The sequence below is a fragment of the Drosophila sechellia genome, chromosome 3R, assembly GCF_004382195.2.
Source record: "Drosophila sechellia strain sech25 chromosome 3R, ASM438219v1, whole genome shotgun sequence".
Lineage (NCBI taxonomy): Eukaryota > Metazoa > Arthropoda > Insecta > Diptera > Drosophilidae > Drosophila > Drosophila sechellia.
Window position 1 is genome coordinate 15,487,070 of NC_045952.1, and position 26,544 is coordinate 15,513,613.

The window sequence follows — 26,544 nt, forward strand, 5'->3', positions numbered from 1 at the left end:
AGCATGTTTCCTAAAAATATGCAACGATATATTTAAAAAACAGCTATCACGTTTATAAATCCATATAAAATTGGTTTATTTAAAACGCTAAAATCTGAAAACTATAAGAACGTATCAATAGATAATTTAAAAACAAAGATAATGAAAATAGATAAAGGTGCTAGTTTTTGAAAATAACATTTTATTTGTAAACCAAGATTACTAAATTAAATAATAACTCTAGAGGCTTCCAGCGGCGCTTTTTTGAAAAAAATCGAACTCTCGCTCTATTTTTATTGTTCACCCACGTAATAATTTGTTTATTCAAATTAGAAAAATTCTCGATAATAATAGATTTTACATTTACAATTATTTACTTGACTTATGAAGATCATATTCGTTAACTGCATAGTGGAGCGGACCCTGCACTATTTACACATTATTGCATAATTATATACATGGATATACATACATATGTATATTCGTAGATCCTATGTGTATGCATGATTATGGGGGCCAAGTGTATGCGCTTTACGATATAGTTATAAGTATAAGTATGTGCAATTAATTTAAGTTAGTTTGTATGAACAGTTTACAATTAGGCCTTACAACTATTTATTATAGAATTTGTATTTGCTTTTGCATTTGTTAACAACGATCATTCCGCATTTCTTTCTTTGACTCTTAATTTCTTAGCATTTTGTATAAATTTCTTTGTAACTTTACACTGCACAATTAACGCGAACGCATTGCATTGGGTATGCATGGGGGGAGTTAAATAAATAAAATACAGGCATAGAGGAGGTCTAGAAATTCAGATGGTGTATGGCTCAGCCACATATTACAATTTCGAACTGAGAACTCAGAGGTGTATATAACATTGCAACGGATGGTGGGGTTGGGGCAGTCGACGTTTTATAAACAACAGTACAGTAGCAGTCAAGGCTCATCGTCCAGCTTTTGGTTATTTACATTTAGGATCACCAGGTGGCGTATTGGTATTGCAGGTGCTGCTGCTCCATCAGATGCTGCTGCTGCTGCTGATGCTGATGCTGTTGCGAACTGTTGTCGGAGAAGTAGCTCAGCTCGAAGTTGTGACTCAGATCGCTGTAGGTCGTCTGTGAGGGCGATGTTTCGTTCACTATCGACGCATTTCCGGTGGACAGCTGCCGTTCGCTCTCCGAACTGCTCGAGCAGCTATTCGAATTGGCCGAGAATGGACGTATCATCGAGGTGGCCACATCCACCGTCGCATCATAGTCGTAGTAATAGTGATTGTTGTTATTGTAGTACAGGTTGCCGGTGGTCGTGTCCGGATACTGCATCTCCGTGGAGTAAACGCCGGAGGACGAGGCCGACGCACTGGATCCACCGCCCGCACTTGAGGCGGTGCCACCGCCCACACTGCTGCTCGAGCTTACCACCAGGTCGTTCAAGGGCGGATAAAGCTGCGTGTAACTCAGACTATCGTGATCCATGCTGCCGGACTGCTGTTGCTGCTGCTGTTGTTGCACATGATGGTGGTGCCACACGCCGTTATTATTGTTGCTACTACTACTACTGTTATTCGTTGTGGGCACGGGCGTAACGGCCGGCTGCAGCGGCAGCTCGGGGTCAAAATAGGGATCCAGCTTGGGACTCGCACTGAGGGCCAGACTAACTGGCGTACCCGGGCCCACCGGCTGACCCGTTGCTCCGGCGCACTGCGGCTGCACCACCACCGACTGCTGGGGCACCACCACCACCTGGGCCTGCACCGCTTGAGCCGCATGTGCCGCCTGCGCCGCCTGGGCCGCTTGTGCCGCCTGTGCCGCTTGGGCCGCTTGTGCCGCTTGAGCTGCCTGTGCCGCTTGAGCCGCCGGCGATATGGGCTCCCGCTTCACAACGCCCGTCTGAATCTCGTTCAGCACCAAGTCTTTCACCTCTCGTTCGCTCAGCACGTAGTTCACGCTCACGATGAACACTTCTCGCGAGGATCGCGAATTGTGCACCAGTGTCGCGTACGACTGCACCCACACCCAGCCGCCGCCTTTGGTGAGGAAGCGGTAGTACTTGGTGGTCACTTGTCCTTTGTACAGCACTGTTGAAAGGGAGAGAAGAAACAAATTCAATGAGAATGATGTTTTATGGAAATTATTATGGCAGTGGATAGGGACGAGTTTACTTACGGATTTGATGGGAGCAGCGCATGGCCATGATATCTGCGGCGTGGATGTACTGATACAGGGTCTTCTCGATGAGGTCCTGCGGTTCGTATCCTGTTAGCTGCGATACGCTGTAAGCAAATAAACAGGCGAAAGGATGAGGATGAGAATGTGGATAAGTTTCGAGGTCGAGGGCAACAGTTTTGCTGGCTTATTTAAACAGTGAATGGTTGGTCATTGGTGTTGCCTTTGTCGCTGGCGTGTTTTATTCGGCTGGTTTACTTTTGCCGACTCCAATTCAATTATGCAGGAAAAACAAAAAAAAAAAAAAAAAATGCGGCGAAAAAGGGGCTGATTTACCGCTCACCACTTTGGGGTTGTTCCCTGCGAAAGTGCGAGGGCGCCAGAATAGGATGGCAATATGCTGTGTGGCATCATGAGGGTAATTGAGTGACAATAATGTCAGACAAAGTGGGCTGGTTTTTTGGCCCGCCAGGCACTTACACAGCGTCCCTTTTCCCCCTCAGCACTCACACACACACACACACGCACACACACAGGGACAAAGGAAAATCAAGCTCAAGAGGGAAATGATTTGTTTTTCCTTTTGTCATGTCGCCACCGTCTTGCTTACATTTCCTTTTTCCTACTCGATTCTTTTCTTTTTTTTTGTTTTTCGCCACTTTGAAAACATTATCTTTTTGGGGGCGTCTGCTGGTACTTTTTATCGTGGTGTAAAAAACGAATTCTGCGGCCCGTTTAAATATTTGCCTAGTGTCATATATACGGCAAACAGGCACAGGATACTTTCGAGGATTTTTTGAGTGCAGTGAGAAAAATTATGCTGTAAAAGCACCAGGCTACACGGATAAAAATTGGTCTTAGAATTATATTATGATATTTACTTTATTTATAGGAATATCTCGAGAGGATTTTAATGATAAAAAAACATGTGTACCCAAATTTGTGTGCCATAATTAACTGCAGATAGTTATTAAACTTACCGTGCATCGAAGAAGATGAGCTTCATGTCCAGCTTGGCCCGGAACATGAACATGTTCTGGTGCAGCTTGATTTCCGTGATGGCGGATGAAGGCAGCGAGTGACCGACGGCCACCAGGCCGAGATTCTGGATGAGGCTGCCCTGTCCATCCCCGCGATCGGGATAGATGCGAGCCTTCAGATAGCCGGAGCAGTGTATCACCTAAAATCATCAAGTAATACAAGGATAAGCAATACACTTGAAGGAATGGTATGTATAAAATCCTTTACCTTGAATCCGGAGGTGGTGAGGCCCGCGTTTCTTTTGGCCAGGACGCACTTCATGCGCAGGAAGAAGGTCTTCTCGATCTCGATGGTGTGCGATCCGCGATCGTGGTCGTAGGCGGATGGATGCTGGACGCCATTGGGACTGCCGATGGGCGTGTGCGTCTGTGCGAGCTGTAGGGAGTTGAGAAAGGCGGCCTGTGGCGTGAGTACAAGTCAGAGTAGGATGGATGCATGGCAGAGAGAGAGAGAGATGGAGAGAGAGAAAGAGAGCGCAAACATTTTCAAATGTTTCAAAGGACTCTGTGGAAACACGGATGCTCTACTCACTGGATGCTGGTTGATGTGCGGATGCAGCGACAAAATGGCGTTCATCTCGTCCTGATCGTAGTTGTGTATGTACTCGAATATCGAGTTGCCCGTCAGCTCAACCTAGTTGAAAAAAGATAATGAAGTCATTAAATATTAAATTTATATAAAATATATCCTATACTGATGTAAAGTTACTATCTTTAAGCTGATAATGTAACTGGAGCTATGTAAATTTGCTTCACCAGCACTGAGTGCCAATTAGTGGGCAAATGCAAATGAATCGTCTTTGCTGAAGCCACAGCACTTGGGTTCCCTGCACCATCCAAGCCCATTGACTTGCAAATGCAAGTGGTGGCCAGGATACAAAAAGGCAAATTCAGGTGGCCCGGCAAATTATGCGCATAAATCAGGACAAGAGATCCATTCACCGACACTCACCTGACTGAGGCCCAAATGCACGGAGGCCGTTTCCGAGATGTACATGATTTTGCCATCCGGAGCCACCACGAAGATGAATCCGTCCAGCGTCTGCAGCAGATGGGAGCCCAGCTCCTTGATGGTGGCGCCGCGTTGCATGGCAGGCGAGGAGCCCCAGGCTTCGCCAAGACCTACAAAATAAGATTAAAAGTTATAAATATGTTTTATTGCCTTTAAAAATCAAATGTAAGAAGTGCTTGCTACTTAATAAAATCGATTTTTATATAGTTTTATATCAAGCTCCCGTTTCTATTGTCTTATCCGCCCAATGTCCTGAATTAATTGTTTGTCATACGCTCGAAGTATCTTAATTCGCAAAATTCCCACCAGCAGCAGTGGCAGTGGCATCAGCACACGCCCTACTTGCCACTGCTGACGTCTAAATATTATTCCCAATTAAAGTCATCGAGCGCCGTAGGTGGCCCATTCACAGCCCACCATTCCACCCACTGGCCCACCCCCTGGCTTTCATCGACTTCGCACCATATATACAACATACATTGTGTTGTACATAATACCACTGGCACTTCCTTGGCCCGTCCGGATCTCGTTGTTTGTTGCCTATTATTAAAATAATTATTTCAATAAAGGCTGAAAAGAAAAGCACAAAACGGTGCGGCAACAATGGGAGCGACAAACACCCAACCAAACGACCGACGAACCGACCCACCACCCACCCACTTCTCGAGCAACCCTCTTTGTCAGCAGAAAATCTCAGTGGCGCACACTCACATGGGCGGTGGGGAAAAGTTGGGAAAATGTGTGGAGGGGGGGAGGATGTTCGAGTTCGGTTTTCCAGTGCGGCTCTCGCTGCTCTTTGAGTGAAAGAACCAAGCAGCCGCCATTGTGTTTTGGCCAACCCCAACCAGCCGCCCACTTTATCCTACTGTTTATTGTCTGCCCATTGTTGAGTGCTATTTCCCTGTTATTTCCCTGGCCGATTCTCGCCAACATATGCTTTAAACAAACATAGCCGTTTAAACTTGAAAACTTGAAAACTGGCAGCGTAAAATGAAATGAAATGAAATCATTGCAAGTACATTGGAGTTAAAGTGAAAACAAAGGAGCATGTCCTGCTGCGAGGATATGACGAGCTTGGATTATAATGAGCGTGTCGGTCGCGTGGCTGTCAAAGATTCCGCATCATTTGCCGTGTAGCCACAAGGCGCATTTCACACGAGATGAAAAGCCAAGAGCGGCGACAAATTGAGCGCCAATCAAGTGAGTTTTTCCGCAGGACGATTTTCCGATTGAACTTACCATCGGGAAAAACTTGGCGCATTTTCAAATACGACGTGGTCAGCCGGATGACGGAGGCCTTGTCCAGTTGCGAAGTAATCGCCGCCGGCAGCGGCAGTAATTTGGCCAATTCACAGAATTCCGTGTTTTCCTTTTCACGTCGCGTGCGTGCCGCATTTTTGCTTTTCTCCTTCATGGCACACGTTTTGGCTATATCTGTAAAAATCGAAATAACCAAAAAGCATTTTCAGTAAAAGTTGGTAACAAAAACAAAAAAAACCTTGATATATTTCGTTGCCAAAAACCACAACCGACCATGCAATCTGCTCTCATAGCAATCCTTGCGCACTCGCCGATGGTTGGTCATTTTAAAGATATTGTTTTCTATAGATCCTGCTTTGAAACTGTTGCGAGCACTTCCTCAGCACTTGCTCATATCCCTGCAATCACCTGTTTGCAACTGAGCCGCTTTCCACCAGCACAAGCAGTTTTAACAGTTTCCCAACTGATCCCGAAGAGGATCTGCTACCTGAATCCTGGGAACCTGCCATTGGTTACACTGGATTTTTACCTGTTTACCCGATGCAATTGACTTTTCGCAATGTTACTAATTTGCCCAGATTCTTTTTGCTGAATGGCGAAACGAAAATAGCTGCCATCTCACTCGAAGTGACTCCTGCATTCAACAGGTTGACTTATGCCGACCGCAGGAGTTTCACTTATATCTATATACACACACACATACATATATGTGTGAGCACATAATAACCAAATGATGTCCGACGCACACTGCCACACAAAACGAGAGTTTAGGAGGTGGCGAAATTTATATGCACCACACACACACACACATTCACAGCCAGGATGAGGATGACCCACAGCCGGAATCCTGCCATTGATAGTTTTCGAACGTGATTTTGGCGCAGTTTTGGCAAAATCTAAGCCATTCGAACTCCTGCTGCTTTATTTCCCATCGAGTCACTTTTTCTGTCACTCTTAAAGAACTTGACCATTTACCTAAATGTACCGAATGTCTGGAATTCGCACGTAAATACAAGTTTATTGACTTAGGTCACGTATCTTAAATGTTTCTAGTTTTGCCGCTAATTTGCGCCCAAAAATGTTAGATATGCAAGTCAATCAGACGCCGTTTAAGGTCATATAATACCATAACATAGCAAATTTTATACATTTTCTAAATGTACATTGGAATAACTAGAGCTTAGCTAATTTATAATAAAAAATGAAGAAAATAATCAAATCAAAAACTCCAATAAAGTGTTTCCTTTGTATTGGTGCTTTGCATCCATTTAGCAGCAAGAAATGAAACATTTGTCAAAAGTCAGAGATTGAGGGAATTGTCGACATCCGTTACGCATTCGCAGGAGCAACAGATTTGCCCAACGATCATAATCCTAAAGAGTATTCCGCGCTAATCCGCAACGCAAATGTGCCAACATGCACGTCTGAAGTGAGGTTGCTTCCCTTTCTCCGTTGCAGAAGTGGAAATGCCAGGGGAAATAGGGGAAAACTGAGGCGTTCCCATTTAGGCCGCGATTGCCACAAATGACTCGACTCGCGAACAAAATGCGGACAGGAGTCAGCCAGAGGGTTGGCTATCTCATATGCCGGCAAATCCATTTAATAGGATAGTTTACGAGTCGTAAGTGGGTCAAAATTATTCAGGATATAAGCCATTATACCATTCGAACATTACAGCATTTCATATAGCCATAAATACGGGAATATGCCAATGATATATCAGCATTCGTTTCCATAATCTGAATTCTGGACATGGGAAACAAAGATAAAATCTAAACTTGCTAGATAGTATGAAATCATCGTAAAATGTGCACATCTTTAAGATTAATATTTTATAGAAATTTTATTAAAAAAAATTTCATTTGAAAGAGAGAATTTTAATAAACCCTCGGGCTACAAAAGTTCCCCTTTCACGCCAATGAAACTCAAACCTTAACGATCTTTTCCCGGAAAGCGTATAAAAATGCGACTCATGCCTCGAATGGCAACTCAATGAACCGGATCTCAAGCCGAATCCCAGCCCATCCGACCAACTTGACCTTAATCTGGTTACAAGCGCAAACAGCAAACTGAAAACAAATGGCCAAAAGTTTAAAAATAAAGTCAACACAAATATTCACACTGAACTTGAACTAGAGAGTTCCTCGTGAGGAGGAAGATGTTGTGGGAATGGGATGGTGTGGCATGGAAACAGGTAGGATGAGCAAAGATTCCCACGCAGCGGAAAGTAGAGAGTCCATAAAGCAATTAACAGGACACTGGACGCTGGTCCGATGCTAATGTGGGTGTTGCGGGCGAGGCGCAACAGCGCCTATACCCTATATCCTGCATTCTGCATCCTACATCCGATCCTGCTGCCTCTCGCTTCCCATCAGGACGAGCCACAGGTATGAATATGCTAAAAACCCGGTGCTCGCAGCTCATGTTCTCACGCTAGCGCATCGCCATCGGGGAATTTCCAATCGTCCAATTGATAACCAGTCGGGGAAAAACGGCCAAAAAAAATCAGCACATGTCCTGGAAGTGTGAGAAACTTGCGAGGCGGCCAGGCATACCTGCCACTCCTACCGGCACCTCACTGCGATTCCCACACATTCCCGAGTCCCATGTCCTATCAGGTGGGAAGCTGTGGCCGTGGCCGTGGAAAGCGGAAAATCGCCATACGCTGTAAATGTGCGTAACATATGCCGGGGCCACAACGATAAGAGCTCTGCTCCTGTTCCTGCCAAAATGTTTCAGCACTCGAAGAATTGTGTGTTGAACAAAATATGTGGTAAAGGATATTCAATCATTACTTTTCTAGAATTGCTGAACATTTAACTATCTTTTCATCAAAAGGCCTTTTCATTAAACTGATATGTTTTTTAATAGCTATATGATTTTTTTAAAAGTCACATCCTATTGTGCCATTATTTAAAATAAACTTTAGTAGTTAGTTCACCGATTATATTTCAATTATTTTGCTGCTTTCTTTTTTCTCTGTGCACTTCAACACCCACCCACCCCCACATTTTCGGTCCTTCGCTCTTTTCCCGTGTGTTTTTCCAACGCACATGAAGTTTTTATCTTGAAACAACAGTCGGCGTCGCGTCGTTGAAGGGGCAACCTCCCTCCGGAATGGGTCGCAAATTTTAATGCTCAGCTCACGCTTAATTTTCGGATTAAAACCCGTAAAGCAAACAGCGGCTAAGGACACCACCAGACCAGGACAGACCATACCATACCAACTGGGTGCGGATGTGGATACGGACTCGCATCCGGACTGGTTGCCTCCGCATCCGTACATTAACCCAATTTCAATATGCTTTTTGATTTGTTTGCGCGGCACTTTAACATTATCAAACAAAAGTTTATGCAATCCGAGGGGTGTTGTTTGGTTGTGTGTGTACTTGGGGTGTTTCGAGGGTGTTGGGCGTGCGTTTTTAATTGCCTGCAATAACAAGTAACGACGGTCGCAGCAACAACAAAAACAACACCACCAGCCAAAATCTCAGAAAAGAGGCAACAAACCGTTGGCTTTGTTTTTGGTCGCCCAAATCCGCTAATTGCTAACAGTTGTCGTTGTTTTTGGCCCCGTTAAGTTGGCAATTGGCCCTTTTATGGCGCCCTAAATTATGCAAAGAATGGCCTATTGATTAGCATAATGGTTTATGAGCACAATGGTTTTATAATCGTCTTCTGTCGCTTGAGCATCAAAAGTTATTAGTCAAGAGATTAAAGCATAAAAATTGAGCTTAAAGGAGTGTATTTTATATTATGTATGAAATTTAATAAAATGTAAAAAAAATTAAAGAGGCAAGTAAATTTATAAATTGAGTAAATTAGATAGTTCTGTCTATTCCACAAAATCCAATTCCAAAATGTTGTAAAATAAATTAGTGACAAACAAACAAAATCCTGAAGATATTCTTCGTTAAATAAATAGTTCTTTTGTAAACGAAAAAACGAGCTATTTGTACAAATTAATTTGCAAAATACGCATCGCTGTAAATGAATGCAATTTTAAAAATGCTTAAAATGGAAAAAAACAACTGCATAAATTATAATCCCAATAGTCCTGCATCAGTTGCAAATGCCAGTTCAAACAGCAAATGGGAACTTAGTGCTTTTGTTTGCAAATTGAAGCTGTGCAACCCAATATACACTTTATTTATCATTAATCGGGCAAATTATTTTGCATGAACTTAACCGTAAATCAGAAATAAAACACAACCAGGACAAACAAATTGGGCAGCAGCGAAGTGAAAGCAAATAAATGTGCAGCCAAATCGATCCGTCCAACCGAAGCCATAATCGTAATAATAATCAACCAGCAGCACATCATAATCACTGTTTTCATTACACTATATTTTCGAAAAATAATTAAGCATGTATTTTATTCGTGTTTGTATTTGCAATCGTATTTGTATTTGCTCAACAAACATAAACGAGAGCTGCCGCTTCGAGTTTGGAATTATGTGGGGCTTTCGGTGGGGAAGTGAAGTGGATGGGGGCGTACAAATAGCCAGGGCAAATACGCAAAGCGATGAGGCGTTCAAAATGCGAAAGTAAACTTTCGAATGGAATAAAAAAATATGTATGTATATGTATACAAGCAACAAATACGGCAGCAGCGAAATGTGTACCAGGAGCAGCCAAGCTATAAATACGGAAAATCTCGGAAATATCACGTAAAATCGATCAACAATACAAACTTGCAGCCAAATGGCCGATGGGCCCCCATAGGCCATAGAACAATACGAAAACCAGCAACAATTCCCCTGCTCTCGGAAAATCAAACAAGTCAAAATGTGTTGCACAGCAGCGCACTACCACCAACTAACTTCCAAGGGTCAAATCGATAATCATAATTTGAGGCCCCGAATCAGTACACACGCACACATGTATGGTATAGTATGACTATGCTATCTGTACATAGGTCCAACCTCACCTACGCATAAATACCCAAACACCTCCATTATCACTTCCTCTCCAAGGTGCAGCCAGTCCAGTCCAGTCCATTCCATACCCTCGGAATCCGAATCGGTATCGGTATCAGAATCGAAGCTGGACTTCCAACCGAACCGCCATCCATTGTTGTCATTGCCGTACGTGATGTTCACCATAAATTTGAATTTGATTTCGAATTTGCTCCAAAACACCAGCAGCAGCGGGCACAACAATGGATACGGACGAACCTGGTAACCGGCTACCATCGCTGATGGTGGACACTGAGCAAATAGCCACGGGTAGTGTGATTCCAACAAATAGACCAACATGGACACAGTGTAAACACGTTACACACATAAGCCCACCAAGTGGAGCAGGGGAAATGCGGATGACAAGTTGCGAGCAAATTAACATAAGAAATGTTCCAGGCGAAAGGGGTAAGATGACTACTAAATGCATAAAACTATTAAACTACGATCTTCAAAGAATTTGTGTTAAGTTTTTTCAAGATATGCAGAGCAATAATTATTGTAGCAAAAATACATTTGCATAAAAATAAATTCAAGGAATGTAAAATACACAAGAGTGCTTTGCTATTTCAACATCACCTTAACTAAATTAATCCAATTAAATTTATAATTTAATCAAATAAATAATATTTGCACAAAAAATCAGTTGCTTCCGTCGCATATAAGCTTCCCAGAATTGTGTTTCCAACATTTCGCTATTAATGACAGTAATAAAACCATATCGAAATGGTTCGGAAGCCAATCTACTGCGTATTCATTTAACAGTTGACGATACCAATTTTCCGCTGCAATAAAAACTGCAAAAACAAAAAAAAAACGGCGGCATTAAAAAAAAGAACAACAACAACAGCAGCGGCAACTACAACTACAACAAAAACACTGTGGTTGAGTCTACTCTCTGGTGTAAAATGAAACAAAAGTATGGTTGGAGAAAAATCAATACAAAGTCACGTTTTAGAGAAAATCACGTTTCATTAGATACCTATGGGTATACACAAACGCCACTACATACATATACATATATTAAATATATATACCGACAAGGCATTAACATTCCATTGTCGAATCGTTTTATGTAAGCAAAAACTATAGTTTACAATTAATTGAATTGTTTTTAAAAACATCTTTTGAAATTCAAATGTGAATGTTAAGTGAAATGGAGCAAATTGATTGACTCTACTTGGAAAATACATAAGCACTAATATATACAAATTGCATATAAGTATACAGCTACTTCTTATTTCACCTTGAAATTTACGACACTTTTCACTTTAGTATCAAGGCAAGCGTTGAAGTTTCCGCTTAAAAATAGTTGGGGTAAAGATTTTTGGGGGTTGATTGGCGGGAGAAACAGAGTCCTCCTCCCCCAAAATCAAATCCCCAAAATAAATGTAGGTGCTAAAGACCTTCTAAGTCCGGGTAATTAGTCGGTTTCCCCAAAAATAGTGTTGAAATAGGAAGATTTCTCTGTTTTCAGCTAGGGTTTATGTGACTTAACGAATGATAAACTGCTTATGACTAATTAAATTAATATTTTGGTAAAAATATTGCGGCCAGGTGATTATAAAGTGCTCAAGAAGATTCAGGTATCACTTAAATCAGTCATTTAAATATTAATCTTTTGATAAAAAATAAATAAACAGTGAAAAAGGTCTTCTAGATCAAAGAAAGATCATTTGATCTTTATCTCTTAAGAAACAAGAACCTTATTCTTATCATTACGCATTTTTCGTTTACGAAATAATATAATACAAAGTTTTAATTTCAAGAATAAAGTGTTTAAAGTGTTATTTCTGGCTCATATTAGCATAACGAGTTGAAGGAATCTCCACATTTGCTTTGCTTAAAAATGGTTACACTATCAAAGTTGACGTGTTCGTTTGTAAAGCGCAGCAAAATTACAGCATTAAGCGGATTTCCTCACTAGAAGTCAAATACGCACACACACACACACTCAGGACGGCACCCACACTAACACCCAAGATAAACACTCACCGATGCTGAGCAGCAAGAAGAGGAAGCAGAACAAACATCCCCTGAGAAAAGGCAAGCCCCTCAACGTGCAACACACACAGAACATTCATCAACAAAAAATGTACGAGACAAAAGAATTTAAAAAGCATCAAATCCTAGACGAGACCAGAAATACGACAAACGAGCACAGGAAACAATCCAAAGCACAGGCCACTCACACACACTGTCAAACAAACACACACACACATACACACGCATGGGGGAAACAGCAATACAACGTTAAGAGCGCAAGAAAATGGTGTCTCAGTCCCTTTCCCAATTCCATATCGAGTCCCATTCCCCAGGTAGCATTTTCGAGACATTAGAAGCGGAGCACAGTGGTGCATGTGCTGTCGAACATGGCACGAAAATAGATATGCCCAAAGGTCGCTGACACTTGAGCGGAAGGTGATTGTCATTTGTTTCAACATTATTCTGGTGGGGATACGGTTCTCATAGATAAATAAATAAATGGAGACAACACTTATCATTTGCTTCTTATCTTGATCGTGAGGCAGCATTTTAAATGGGTAATAATCTTCTCAGCATATCTGTTTAGTCTAGAAATTTTAGAATCAAGAAAAAGTATTATGTCTCTGTGGTAGTGTTGGAAGTATTTAGGTTACTTTGGATGAAAAGTGTGCTACACAATATTTCTTTTGAAAACCGCTTAAGGATCTAGTATCGGATCCGCCTACTTTTAACTCAAGGTCGAAATTTATTTATATAAATTTATGTAATACTAATAAGGAAAAATGTTTAAACCGAACGCACCAAATTTTTGTTCACCTAGTCGTATACGCAATATCGATAGCCATTTAACCCCCATTATGCATAAAGTTAATACGCTTTTTAAACAGCAAAATTTAGACAACTATTTCAAATAAAGAATAACAATATTAATAATGTTTTTAACTCTGACAATGATGGTGTTTGTAGCGTAGTCTTGGAGATGTGATAAAATAGACAATTTGATGCAGCTAAAGGGCAAATCATTTCAAGCAATAATAAGCTCAAAAGGTAGTTGTGCTACTAAGAACAAAGCCTTTATAGCTATATAACTAACAACTTTAAAATAGTTAAAAGAAAAACCAAAGACACTGTGCGTGGTTCATTCACCGACCATTTCAATACGGCTGCGCTGCTTTTGCGGCTGTTTCAAATGCTGTTGTTCAGTGTAACAGACCTAAAGGAGCAGGAGAATGGGGGGAGTGGAAAACGGGTTCCACAACTTACACTAACACACACACACACTCGCGCAGCAAAAACAACCACCCTCTGCGGCAAACAACAACAGTGCGCGCAAGCGAGAGCGGAAGAAGAAGAGCGGCGAGCATTACACAAATACACACAGAAACACACAGGCACACGACAGACAAACAGGCAGGCAACAACATTTTCTCATTGGCTGACTTGGCCTGGAAACTGGAACTGGCATTGGTGTGAGTGCGTGCGTAATACGTATGCTTACGCTTGTGTTTGTATTTCAGTTTGAGTTTGTATCGCGCCACCGCTCCGCCCACACACACAGTGGCACATAATTGTTGTGTTTGTGTTGTGTTTGTATTGTGTGTGCCTGTCTGGCAACGCCTTAATAATTGTTATTTGAGTTTCATTTTGTTTTCCATGCTTGTGTGGGTGTTTCGCTCTGCAGGAGTGTGTGTGTGTGAGCTGTCTGTGTGTGGGTTGTTACACTCCATTAGCGAACATTTCTGGCATTTGAGTTTTAAGCGTTCTCCTTTTCATATTTCTTTCTTTTTTTACATTTTTAGACCTCTCCTGCGCGCACCTAAACGCGCACATTGGGCACTTCCGCTTGTCAAAATTCAATGTCAGTATTGTCACTTCCGGTTGTATTGGTGCCCACTGCTCTGTGTGTGGGCGAGAAAGAGACAGAGTGAGAGAGGGGCTTCCCCCGCATGGACGCCATTTTTATTCACTTCTTTTCTAAGCAACTCGTAAACATTTGATGTTACCCTTTGAAATGCTAAATATTTTAATGCCTCCATAAAAACGTAAAAGGAAATTATTTCCTTTATCTAATTCGGGATCTATAAATATGTACTTAACGAAACTAATTAAATGTGACAAACAAATAAAATTGTAATGGCAACAGCATTTGAAATCATAAAATCATGCAATGATGTATTTTTACGGATGGTAACCAAAGAAAATTCTTGTATTCTATTTCAGTTTTTTTTATAACTGAATACAATATAGTAATATTTTGAATTTATTAAATCTTTTAATTTTAAATATCTGTTCTTTAAATTTTATAATGATTTCGAGTTGCCTGTTGCTTGGTTGGTATTTAAGAATTTTGAAAACTTTCCATATTTCCAAAATCTCTACAACTGAAATTGAAATTTGATATGTTGCAATTCCGATTCCAAATGCACGTTGCCACAAAACAAAGGCAGTTTGCCCCAACAACGACGTCGCATAACCTCCCCCTGTCTCCCTCATCCTCCTGCAGACTGGGCAGACAAAACAAATCATTTTCGGTGGCTACCGTATGCAAACAAAAAAAAACAAAAAAATGGAAAAAAAAACAACAAAGTCAAAAAACAAGAATCCCGAGACAGTAAAAACAAACACAGTGCAGCTGCAGCACACAATAAAAAATATTTTGAAAATGTCAAACCCACAAATTTAGTAAAATGGAACTTTCGAAAGGTCCTAAAGTATTGTTGGAATGGTTTAATAATTTCCCTGTAAGTGGTTAGTTTCTAAGATTTTTTAATTTTAAGTCATGATAGAATAAGGTTTAAGTGACAAATTATTCCTACCAAAAGATACTTTATACTTTGTATATCAAACTAATATTTTTAATAAAAATCTTTAATTATTGTGAATCTAAAGTAAAATTAGATTTAAGCACTACTTTGTCCTTTGGCAATATATATTTCCAAAAAAAAGGACTTGTTAAAATTTCTTCGAGTGCAGCACAGTTTAATTCCTTTTGGGTAATGATTACTTTTTAGATCCATCTCATAAGCGGTCTGCCGGGAGTGCAGGCTGCATCGCTTGAGGGATTCGCTGGCCAAGATGAAGTTGCAAGGGTCCGCGGAATCGTAAATTATGCCACATAAACCGCGCGCGACAATGGGCGGTGAAAAAAAACAAAGACGACAAAACGACTACGACGACGACGACTTGGTCACTGGGTGCAGTGCGACTTGATCCAACACTAAGCTGACCGCAACTAAAACGCTCCAACCGTCGACGGCGACGCCGCTGCCCAGCGACCGATCCGCTCAGCTTTTTGCAGCGGTCTCGCTGGCTTCTGTGTTCTGGCCGCTCCGCCGTAGATGATGGCTTTCGATCGGAGAGCTCGAGTCGGAGCTCTAGAGCGGAGCGGAGCTGGGCAGAGCAGAGCGGAGTGGAATGGAGGTTCCAATGTCGCCTTCGCCGCGGACAATGTCACATGCTGGGTGAAAATAAACAAACAGTGGCCAGCATGCGACCATGACTTGTGCGGCGTTAGCAAAAAGTGTTGCATTTCATCCGAATCGCAGCGAATTTACTTTCTTCGCGACTTCTGCTGAGCTCAGTTGAATCGGAGGGCGACGCCAGTTATAATAAATGTTATCCAAGCCCACATTTGACCCCTGAATCAGATATTGCTGTGCATAAGCAGGGTCTGATCAGCACGGCATTAACCCATTGTTAGCCAGAATTGGTCATTCGAATTTAATCGAACCATTAAAATAAGTATACATATAAAGAAATACGGGGTCCCAAAGTAAAGATACTAAAGTATCTTTAGCTCTTAACCATCTCGAAATTTATAAACTCAGAGATTTGATACTGTAAAAACATAACATGTCCAAACATATGTATCTGTTGTAAAAGGACCAAATAATATCATTTAGATATAAAATTCATTTGAATCAAATCCGAAATCACTGCCATAAAAGAGGTTAATAGCAAATTTGTCATAATTCACTGTCATCGTATCGCATTTTGGACTTTACGCGATTCATTCATTGATCGATCACGAATAGTATGAGTATCTTTTGGCCACTTGTCAGCCGGCTCGGTGGCACGTGTTGCCGATTTGTTGTCGCTGGCGATAATGCTTTTCTTGTCAGCTGCCAGTGGCTCATGTCTTACAATATTTCGGCTCTTTTCAGTTGTCTTTGTTTTTTATTTGTTTATATTGTTTGGCTGGCGTCGATGAGCTAATCGCAAATGACGTTTACAATTTCTTGCACGCGCAGCACAATTTTTGCCCTCAGCTGCAGCGGCGCAGTGTTGTTGCTGCGCTTATGCTGCTGCTGCTGCAACTGCAACATCTTCCACACTATCTGGACTCAACGTGCAAAAATTTTAAATATTCTTTTCACTTGTAGTCCCTCTCGCCGCAGATAATGGACCATAGTGAATCACTAGCATATAGTTCATTGAAATATTAAAAATAAAGAGAAAAACTGTATTCCAAGAAATATAATCGAGGGAAATAGTGTGAGATGCAACATGCTCTATGCTCTAAGCCTAGGGGCTTCCTCCGATCAACCCTCAACTTGTCCAAGCCTACATGCCCACAGATATAGATGCGTATCTCAAGACGTTCGATGATGGCATAATATGCACACATGCCCGTCGTGCACATTGGACACGGAGATTCCCATAATTTCGGCACAAAAATAAAATTTCCCGAACCCTTTCTTGCGGGAAGAGCAAAAAAACTTACAAGTTTGAAGCGCCAAGGATTCGGATACATGAGGACGAAATGCGGGCTCTGTTATCCGATAGCGAGATGGCAAGGACTAAGATGAGCACAATGGATGCCAGCCAGGATCTCAGTTATTCTACAGCGCTGTTCACTTGGAAACAAAGTTGCCTCCGAGATCGAACCGATTCGATATCGGCGCGGGAACGTGATCCAAACAATGGACACAGGACATGTGGCCAGGACCAAACCGAAAACGCAGAGTAAGGTATGTGCCACAGTGCTAGGAGTTCGTGTTCTCGCATAAATTATGCCATTAACAAATAGTTGTAGAAATTAGAAAAAATATTTCAGCAGATCCCTCTATATAAATACATTTTGGGTGTGAAAATTGCTTAACTGTTGCTCCAGCTGCAATTCACGCTTGGATGCCACCCCTTCGATTTTGTTTTTACGGAAGCTGGGCGACCGGAAAACCCAGCACCGATCCCGGATTCAGGGCAGAGCTGGGCCAACCAATTGGATTTGTGGCAGACATAGTGGCGGCAGTTGGACGACAACCTGGGATTGTTAAATACTTAAAGGAACGGGGACGGCTGTGCGGCTCAATTACATTGGCGATTGAGCGTGAAATTGTGATGCATGATTTGATTTCACGTGACAAGGGGACATGACATTGAAGACACCGGCACATATGTGTGACCTAGGTGTGCACTCAGCGAAAATGCTTGACACTTTGTAACAGGGTTGAAATTTGAGTCCCTAAGCCTGTGGTTTCAGTGGCTTCTGATATCATTAAGAGATAGATGCAAACTGTATGTTTCATAGAATGATATAGTCCTTAGATTTCTGGAAACATTTTGAAATTGTCCATCTATATTTATGTTATTGTTAAATTATTATGTTATAAAGTTATTTCTCACAAAATGCTCTAGAATTTGATAGACGGATTTAAGCCGTCGGAAAACATTAAAATATATTAACACAGCTTGAGCTTCCGACTTAATAGTTCCATCATCTGCTTGATACTTGATTATTAAATTATTTTGTAGTAAAATTTGGTAGGTTATATTAATAAATTTAAAGTGTTACTTTGAACTAAAATTGCCATAAAATTTCCATGTGTATTTTTTTGAGTGTTTAAGTAAGCATGTAAGTTGTTAGGAGGACCAACATCCTCCTGAGTCCCAAGGCTCGTTGTCGAATTGGACACACCCGCTAATTTGCTTGGCGCGCGACACCTTTCGGAGTGAAGTGAAGTGGAGGCACCGAGGAGCTGGACCTGGAGCTGGCGACCCGTCATGGTCATTTCTGTTGGCCAGCGACTACAACAAATGTCCAATGTCCGAACCGAATGCTGTTTTGTTTGCTCGCCGTGCTTTGCGCCCTTCGGTCGGCACTCTCTACATACATATTTTTTGCCTTCCTGGAAGTATTATAGTAAATTTCTCGCATATCTCTCGGTGTGTCATTGTCGCCAGGTCCCCGTATCCGTATCCATTGCCATCGCCAACTCCATTTCCATATAGCATATAGCAACTGCGTCTCGGTTTAACCACCCACCCCCCTCTTGGCCAAATTATTAGTTATTATTTTTGTCATAAATGCAAATTAGCTATGCGCAATTTGCATATTCTACATTCAACTTGAAACGCATACAACTCTCGTTGGTCATTTGGAAGACCCGTCTGAAGTCTGGTCAGTAATGTGGATATTTCTGTGGACCCCTGGGCTACTCCTACTTGGGTTTGCTCTTGCCATTTCGCTGTGACAGAGTTGTCCATTGGCTAGACATGTTTTGAAAGGAAGTTTATATGTATGCCCAACTTTCCTTTTCTTAGCAATATAAAGGGAAAACTGTAACAAGGCAATGATATTTTAATGTTTTCTCCAAATGAAAGGGTTATAGTGAAAAAGAAAAGGCTTTCCAGCACCTAGAAGAGTCTTACCTTAACATAAAATAAAATAATGTTATGCGAATTTGTGATAATTTTTAAAAGAATATACTGATTGAGGGAACTAAAGAACCTTCAAGAAACTAAAGACTATATAAACTAAACCAACATAGTATTAAAGATTATTTCCGCTTAAAAACAATATCTATGTAACAGCCTGGTAACAACAATTGCCTGCTCCCACTATATAAATATCTAGAAAAAAGGATTTTGTAAAATCTCAAATATAGTTTACCAATTCAGCTTAATGAAAGACCTAAAACTCCACCGATTCCCGGAGACGGTCATTAAGAAAACAAAACAAGAATCGTTGGCTTTGGTTTTATGGATGCGGCGGGGGATTCTGTAGAAAACCGCGGGGCTGATGACCACAGCGTCTGGGATTGGAATCCGACATGGATTTGGAGTCCGCGAGGGGACACTTTTAAGTGCAATTCGATTTGCTGCTTTTCCCTTTTCATAATTATAGAGAGTCTTTCGGTTGTTTTCGTTTTGGGCCCTGGAAATTTGCATTTGGCAGTGGGGCGTTTCGGTTTATGGGTTCCTCATTTTTTCGGCACTATATTATTTCGTTTTATTGTTATTGTGGCTAAACAATTATTTTGGATTCTTGGTTCCCGATTCCCGGGGTAGGACGCAGAACGTAACCTCCGCCGACGCCATCGCCGTCGTTGTGGGCGTCATATTACAGACGACTGGGTGACATGCCCTCGATGGCGATGACGACGACGACAATGATTCCAAGTTCTTTGTTTGCCCAGCATACATACATGTGTTTTCTATTCCAAATATCGCCTACAACAATTCGCATTGGATTTCACTTGTTCACAGTCGCCGCGATTTATTGTTACTAATGTTTAATGGTGTCAGAAGGGTTCCTTCGAAGGGCAATGAGTCATCTCACCTCTGGCAGCTATCCGTTTTGCCGCTGGTATTGTTGCAGTTGGGCCACCGTCGATAAATCCCAATAGGAGAGCTCCGTTCGCCGAGAGAATCAAACTAAATGGTCGCCTTAACTGCTAGCACATTTTTGCTTCAAGTCGATGGTTTTAAAATAAATAAACTGAAATATGTGTTGCGGCCGAGCGAGTTTTGTGTTTTTGCCGGAAAAAAGGTTTTCCTAATGAGCCCGTTAACGGGTATTATGCGATTGCGTTTATGGCACTTGGGCAATTTGCTTGCTAGAATTCTTGACTTATTCCTAATGCACACAGATATTTATATGTATATATATTTATGTATATTATTTAACACTTGTAGGCACAGCGAGAAAATTATCCAAACTGGGATATTGTGTGTATGGCTATTATATATCGGTATTATACATATATGTATATAAGGACAGACGGCGTGGACGCGCAGCTGAACCAGCGAGCGGGCGGCGAGCGAATGAGTGACTACTCAAATGGACCGAGCTCAGCCTGCAGTAACTGGGGGCAGCAGAGGCAGCAGCAGCAGCAGCCGCAGCAGCAGTAGAAGCAGCAGCAGCAGCACGGCAGCATCATCACATCCCAGCGGCAACACCAACACACAGGCAAGTGATGTGGAGGCGCGACGAGTGCGCACGCATACGCACACAGAGAGGCAGCTCACACGGACACCACTTCAATCCCCTTGACTGGAAGTCGCTGGTGTTGGTGGTGGTGGCTAAGCATGCAACTTTCCAGTCTCCTTCCCGCTTGCCAGTGCGCCAGTGTGCGTGTATTAATGAATGAAACGCCAATGCCACCGCGCCACCCCCTCCCCGAACACCCCACCCACTCAGTTTTCCCACACCCCTTGGTATGCATGTCCGTGTATATGTGCTCACGTTTTCCGCCGGATCTGGATGATGTGGACGTGCCCGGCGACCGATGGCGAAGGAACTGCGCTGCGCATGCGTGCGGCATGCCAAAAGGTATTAGCCAGGTGGATCGGCATTTGGCCAGGTTCTCGAAACAGCATCACTCAGTTCAATGAATAATATCTATGACAATAGGAGTCCTTTTGAGATATATATATATCTGATCCAAATTATTTCTGGGCGGATCCCTAACAAATAGTTTCTACATAATAACCTCTATAACTCTCTATTACTCAATTTACATATGAATTTAAATATCGGAATAGTTATACATGTGTATAAGCAATAAAAATATAATTACTTCCGTGCACTTACCTGCATTTTTAGAACTCATTTAAGTTAACACAATCCTAAAACAGCTTATAGAATTCTAAGAAGAAGAAAATTAACAGCTTTAAATGGTTAAATTCTGAAAATTAAGGCAAAAATAAGAAAGTTTAGATATTATAAAAAAAGCAATTGATATGGTAAAAAAGAAATTTATTGATTATCCCAAAAGTATGCTAAATAAATGTAAGAAAACTCAACAATATCCAATTGGAAACCGGTAAACCCTTACAATTTCAAAACTATTTTTCCAATTATTTTTTTTTTATTAAATTAATGCGTGACTGGCGCAACTTTGAAAGAGCGCATGAGGCGCACTTAAAACAGTTTTTTCTTTTTGCTACATTGTCAATTTTTTTTTACGAGGAAACACAAACGAGGAACTCGAGAAACGTCTTGTTATCCAACAGTCGAAGCAGCATTCGAGTGTATATTTACGTGGTTAAGCGGGATACATGGTATCGAAGTTTCATGTACAATCGGATAGTCCGCGGTGAGACAGTTCCTTCTCCAATACTTATATACAAACCACCGAAGGACCTCAATGCATGCGCGTAAGGTCCTCGACGATCTTTATGACATCTTCCACATCCGCACTCTTTCGTTCGCCATTCAGTGTCAACTGGAATTCAAACGTATGACGGTTATAGTCAGCTCCTAGTGGTCAATCGCAATTAAGCTCACCTCCAATCCTTGAACGGCATCGCGCATCTTGTCGCGACTCAAGTCCAAAAAGCTCTCAATTAGATCTCCATCGATGAATCCCTCGCTGGGTTCCACTTTGGTGTTGATTTGGAAATTGCGGTAGTACGTATGCTCAATCTTGCCCACCGACTTGATTATTTTCTTCAGCCGCTCCTCCAGGCCGTGCAGGAAGTCATAGAAGTCCTGCGGTATCTGGGTTACAATGCCAATGGCTCCGTTGCATGTTCCGTACAGAACACACCCATTGATCGGCGTAGTTCGCTCACCAACGTTCTGCATCACCAGAGATCCGTGACGGAAAACGTTCACCGTATCGCCCAAATGGAAACGCGCCAGTTCCGGTAGCAACTGACGCTCCTCATCGGTGGTTGCAGCACTGAAAAGATTTTATGTGAATTTGTGTCTTGATTTCAAGAAGCCTATTTCACTTACCTGTCCTTCTGGCACACGAACAGATTTCCATTTGTCTCGGAGCCAAGGAACGTATCATCGTCGAGGATCTCCACAGCTCGCATCCACTTGGGTTCGCAGTCGCGGGCGATCTCGACAAAGATTCCCTCCATCTGCTTGTGCTGCAGCAGCGTGATGGAGCGCATCAGATCTCCAACCAATATAAAATCGCCCTTGGCCTTCAGATACAAAGCAGCAATCATATTTTGAATGTTGCACTCCATGCGCAACTCCTTCTCATTGGTCCACTCGTATAGACGGACAAAACTACCGATTCCTGCCAGGACTTTGCCATTGAACTCAACCAGGGCATAGCAAGTTCCATCCACCTTGGTCTCGGCCACTTGGGTAAGCTTGTTCTCGTTGTAGTGGAAGATGATAATCCTTCCCACTTTCGGCTCCGGCTCTTCTGGAATCACCAGTGATGTGGCCACCACATAGTAAGTATTGGGATCATCGCCCAGCTGGGCGGACATTAGGGAGGATATAGTTTCGGGTGAAACGAATTGGTGGGCGTGCAGAACTTCGAACGTGTTTTGATCGATGACCAGTAGATTGTGTACATCGATCTCTTGACCAACTTCCGCATTTGCTGCCGTGGAATTACCACCACCCGGTTTGGGTAGGAAATTCGAGCTACACGTTATGTTTTGGGCCTGTGTAGAGGCACTATTGCGAAGTGGCTTAGCTCCGCCTCTTCCATGGACATCAATACGCAGGGTGGACACAGCAAAAGTCTGCGACGACTCTTGGTAAGCAATTCTGCGTGGTCCCTCCCCCAGAGGCACTGTTCGAATATGCAGCTTCTGAATCTCATCAATAGTGCCCAAAATAACAGCGTTCTTGTTGGCCAGCGCCAAACTATCTGGATACGCCTGAGCATTTAAGGAGCACATGTGGTTGACCTCCTTCAGATTTACGTTAGAGAACACCAACTTGTGGTTCGACGAGTAAATCACCGTGGGACGATCGGAGCAGGCAAACACATTAGTGGTAGATAAGGATCGGAAGGTGCGCAGCGTTGTTGGTTGTGTACCGAGAGTTACTTTCTTCTTGTCCGTCAGTTGCCCAGTGGTTTGGTCCATGATAAAGTAATACATGGAACCGTCGCCCAAAGCGCAAAGCAGATAATGGATTCCCTCAAAGGTGGTCATCAGAATGGAACGGGGAATTATTTCTGCAAAATATAAATACATTGATTTATAGTTATATATAGCTGGTCAACGTTTTTTTCTGCATACCTCCGCTTAGTTTTTCGGTGTAGATGGTCTCAAGATCAGGCAGCGACAGGATAACAGCAGATATATCTGTCCATAGGCCCACGGCCACCAAATCCGACTTCTTTTGAGTCTCATCCAAGGGAGTGATGTCCAAGCAGGCTACCTCATATGCCAATGTCCTGCGGGACTGCTCGCGAAGGCTTCCATCTTCAATAACTATGTAGAATATGTCGCATGCGGAGGCAACCAGAATCTGGGTAGTGTTGCAGGATACAACACCGATTGAACGATCGCCAGTAGGACGCCATTCGGCCACGAGGGCTTTAGTGGCACTGCTAACCAAGCGAACGCTATCCGAAGTAACTTGAATCAGCTAAAGTAGAAGGTAAAGAATTAATTAAGATGATTCTGGATAGTAGGATTTGTATGGCAACCCACCTGATCATAATCCACATTTGAGCAAAGGAACGTCTGCAGATCGCTGGCAAATCCGGGAATCTCGGTTTCTTCCACCTCTTCACCAGAGAGCGTGAGAATCCTTGTGTGTCCCACAAAAGCCAGCACCAAAGTGTTCTCATACGAACTCTCATCGACTCCCACCTTTAGAGACCACATGCCCTTAATGCCGGGGAGATCGATGCAGGCATGCTCCTGAATGCCAATGCCTATGCGAATTATGCGTAGAGATCCATCCTTAAAGCTTCCCGAGCATGTGATGATTTGGCCCTGTCCCTGGCGATCTAGATCCACTACAGCAATGTCCAGAATGGGAGCTAGATTAGTGAAATTCTCTACAGGAACGACATATGACCCGTCGATGGCCTCCGAATTCAAGCGCACCAACTGCGAGTCTCCATGTCGAGCTCCAATGTAGAGGAAACCATTGTCTAGGTATGTAATGCACTCTGGTATAGAGATCTCGCCTAGTTGCTCCACTTTGATGTCCTTCACAGTCACTCCCTTGCTCGTTTCAGCGGTGCCAAGGAACAGCATATACAGCTGCCCATCCATGTTGCCCAGCAGATAGCGCAATCCATTGCTACTCACACGGGCGTAACAGTTGATAGTGCTTTGGCGAAAAGTGAGCGGCGCCACAGCGTGATAGTTGCTTCCGTCATGGTACACAATCGATTCCCGACCGATGACGATAACACCACCGATGGGCGACGGCACCGGGATCAGCATTGTGGCCTCTGTTTCCACGTTGTCCTGCTTCCACGCGATTTTCATAAACTCCTTATCCCGCAGATTAATCTCGTGTGACTTTACGTGCCTACCATCATTGTCCTTGTGGATCACGATAACTGTGGGATTCAAGCAGCCGTGCAGAAACTCAACATCGTACACGTTCAGCTCATCCATTCTGAAGGGAGAAGGGATACATCATTTTGGAGCTTAATACAGACTCAATCATAAAACATTTACTAGTAAAAGAAAATGATTCATTAAAAATACAAAAAAGGGTAAAAAATTATAAGGCGCCTCACACGTATTTGTAAAACTACTATACAATACAACTGAATTACCTAAGATTTGTAGCTTTCAGCTCGCTAGCATCCTTGTCCATCGGAATGATGGTGAACAGCCCCTGGTAAAGGCACATTCCGATGACCCTAGCCTTGGGATCGATGGCCGCAATAACTCCTCCTTCCGAGGGAATGCCCACCGAATCGGACACATTGCCGTTGGCCTTGGTCACCACCGTAATGACGTCGTTGACCATACGGGCCTCGAGGATCATAACGTTGTAGCGTCGCGTCAGTATGAAGAGCAAATCCTTGTTGCTGTCGGGCGGTCGGAAGTGGCGCATCACGGCAATGGTGCCATTGATGTTGATCTCTTTTAGGGGACGCAGTCCCTCCGGCGTGACCAGATCGATTTCCACCTGATTGTTTCGGGCAATGATCAGATTGAGATCCGTGGGCGAGGTGAAGTTACCTAAGGAGCATATCAAAGAAGCCGGTGCTTAGCAAACAAATCTACACCATGGGCTTGTATAATGCGGCGACCGGCAAACATGCTTGTTTTCTGTTTTCGCCGGGGAGACCGCATAGGGAGCCCCTGTTTCCCTCTCTTTCACACGCTCTTGTTCTTACCTGTTAGGCAGGCAACAACCGCCGTCGGCTTTTGCGCCGTCACCACGTAGTGATGCGACATGACTGCAAACTGTCCAGGATCAGGTTATCCTTGATTCAATAGAGCTCTTCAACTTCGGACTAGTCAGCCGCCACGAGGATAAAAATCGCTTTTGGTTGACTTTTTAACGCGCTAAAATGTTTTCTGACCTTTAGTGTGACCGCTCAACTGTTAACAACTAATACCGTCCGGTTCAGGAAAAAATACTCTTTATGTATTCCATTTATGTTCAATATAAATGATAATGCAGAGAGCACGTGGATTTTATAAGCTAGCTCTGATCCTTGTACAAGCAAACGACACACTTAAGATTTCCATAAAAGTCTGGAAGATCAATTACAGTCTTTAAATAAACCAAAAAAAATACTTTATACCGATATGTGTTATGTTGCCCCGTCTCATTCTCTGTTGGCAAGAATAATCGATATCGTTTCTTTGCAGCTCTGGGACGCCTTCAAATTGCGGTTAAGCTGGAAACGTTTGAAAATAGCTTTTGTAGTGAGTGCTTTTATCACCACTATACTCACAATTTATTAAATATTTATTTATTATTTATCATTGTTAATAAATTCTTGTTTTGGATACGTATAATTAAATATAATATACTAATTAAAAATAAATAAGGAAGAAAAGAGAAAATGTCTAAAATATAAATGAGCTTAATTTAAGTAAACAAATTGTAAAGCATTATCAGCAATGCGCCTTATCTCTAGGGGCGTTGTTTTTTTTGTTTTTTGTTTTTATCATTATATGTTCTTTTAATCAATAAATCCACGAAAACAAGCTAAAACTAATATAAACAC

At 42.4% G+C, this 26,544-nt stretch overlaps 2 protein-coding genes across 5 annotated transcripts; both read right to left on the reverse strand.

Annotated features, from left to right (window-relative positions):
- Positions 1-232: 232 nt before the first annotated feature.
- LOC6606574 (protein single-minded) lies at positions 233-20,391 on the reverse strand. Of its 4 annotated transcripts, none has more exons than XM_032722457.1 (8): positions 19,965-20,391; positions 5,439-5,633; positions 4,140-4,309; positions 3,720-3,821; positions 3,396-3,587; positions 3,128-3,327; positions 2,148-2,254; positions 233-2,059 (listed from the first exon to the last, which is right to left on the reverse strand). In XM_032722457.1, exons 2-8 carry the CDS (start codon positions 5,611-5,613, stop codon positions 960-962), a joined length of 2,046 nt encoding a protein of 681 aa, XP_032578348.1. In that variant the 5' UTR covers positions 5,614-5,633; positions 19,965-20,391; the 3' UTR covers positions 233-959. The 4 variants fall into 4 exon arrangements, with proteins under 4 accessions (XP_032578348.1, XP_032578347.1, XP_032578346.1 ...); XM_032722456.1 differs by lacking the exon at positions 19,965-20,391 and adding an exon at positions 15,408-15,667; XM_032722455.1 differs by lacking the exon at positions 19,965-20,391 and adding an exon at positions 5,733-5,882 and having other exon boundaries at positions 3,396-3,563.
- Positions 20,392-21,475: 1,084 nt separating this feature from the next.
- Positions 21,476-25,917, reverse strand: LOC6606575 (DNA damage-binding protein 1). The gene is made up of 7 exons (XM_002031340.2): positions 25,702-25,917; positions 25,132-25,543; positions 24,044-24,968; positions 23,627-23,978; positions 22,368-23,562; positions 21,915-22,311; positions 21,476-21,852 (listed from the first exon to the last, which is right to left on the reverse strand). The coding sequence occupies exons 1-7, from the start codon at positions 25,760-25,762 to the stop codon at positions 21,772-21,774; spliced, it is 3,423 nt and encodes a 1,140-aa protein (XP_002031376.2). The 5' UTR covers positions 25,763-25,917; the 3' UTR covers positions 21,476-21,771.
- Between the last annotated feature and the right edge of the window lie 627 nt (positions 25,918-26,544).

What these genes read in the sequence shown, in the direction of transcription:
- LOC6606575 (XM_002031340.2), bottom strand. Translation starts at nt 25,762, where the DNA reads ATGTCGCATCACTACGTGGTGACGGCGCAAAAGCCGACGGCGGTTGTT. An exon ending in CACCGAAAAACTAAGCGGAG is followed by an intron (nt 23,563 to 23,626) that starts GTATGCAGAAAA and finishes TATATTTTGCAG; the next exon opens with AAATAATTCCCCGTTCCATT. An exon ending in TTCGTGTGCCAGAAGGACAG is followed by an intron (nt 22,312 to 22,367) that starts GTAAGTGAAATA and finishes AAATCTTTTCAG; the next exon opens with TGCTGCAACCACCGATGAGG.
- LOC6606574 (XM_032722454.1), bottom strand. Translation starts at nt 5,784, where the DNA reads ATGACCAACCATCGGCGAGTGCGCAAGGATTGCTATGAGAGCAGATTG. An exon ending in CGCACATCAACCAGCATCCA is followed by an intron (nt 3,588 to 3,719) that starts GTGAGTAGAGCA and finishes CTCACGCCACAG; the next exon opens with GCCGCCTTTCTCAACTCCCT. An exon ending in TCACCACCTCCGGATTCAAG is followed by an intron (nt 3,328 to 3,395) that starts GTAAAGGATTTT and finishes TGATGATTTTAG; the next exon opens with GTGATACACTGCTCCGGCTA.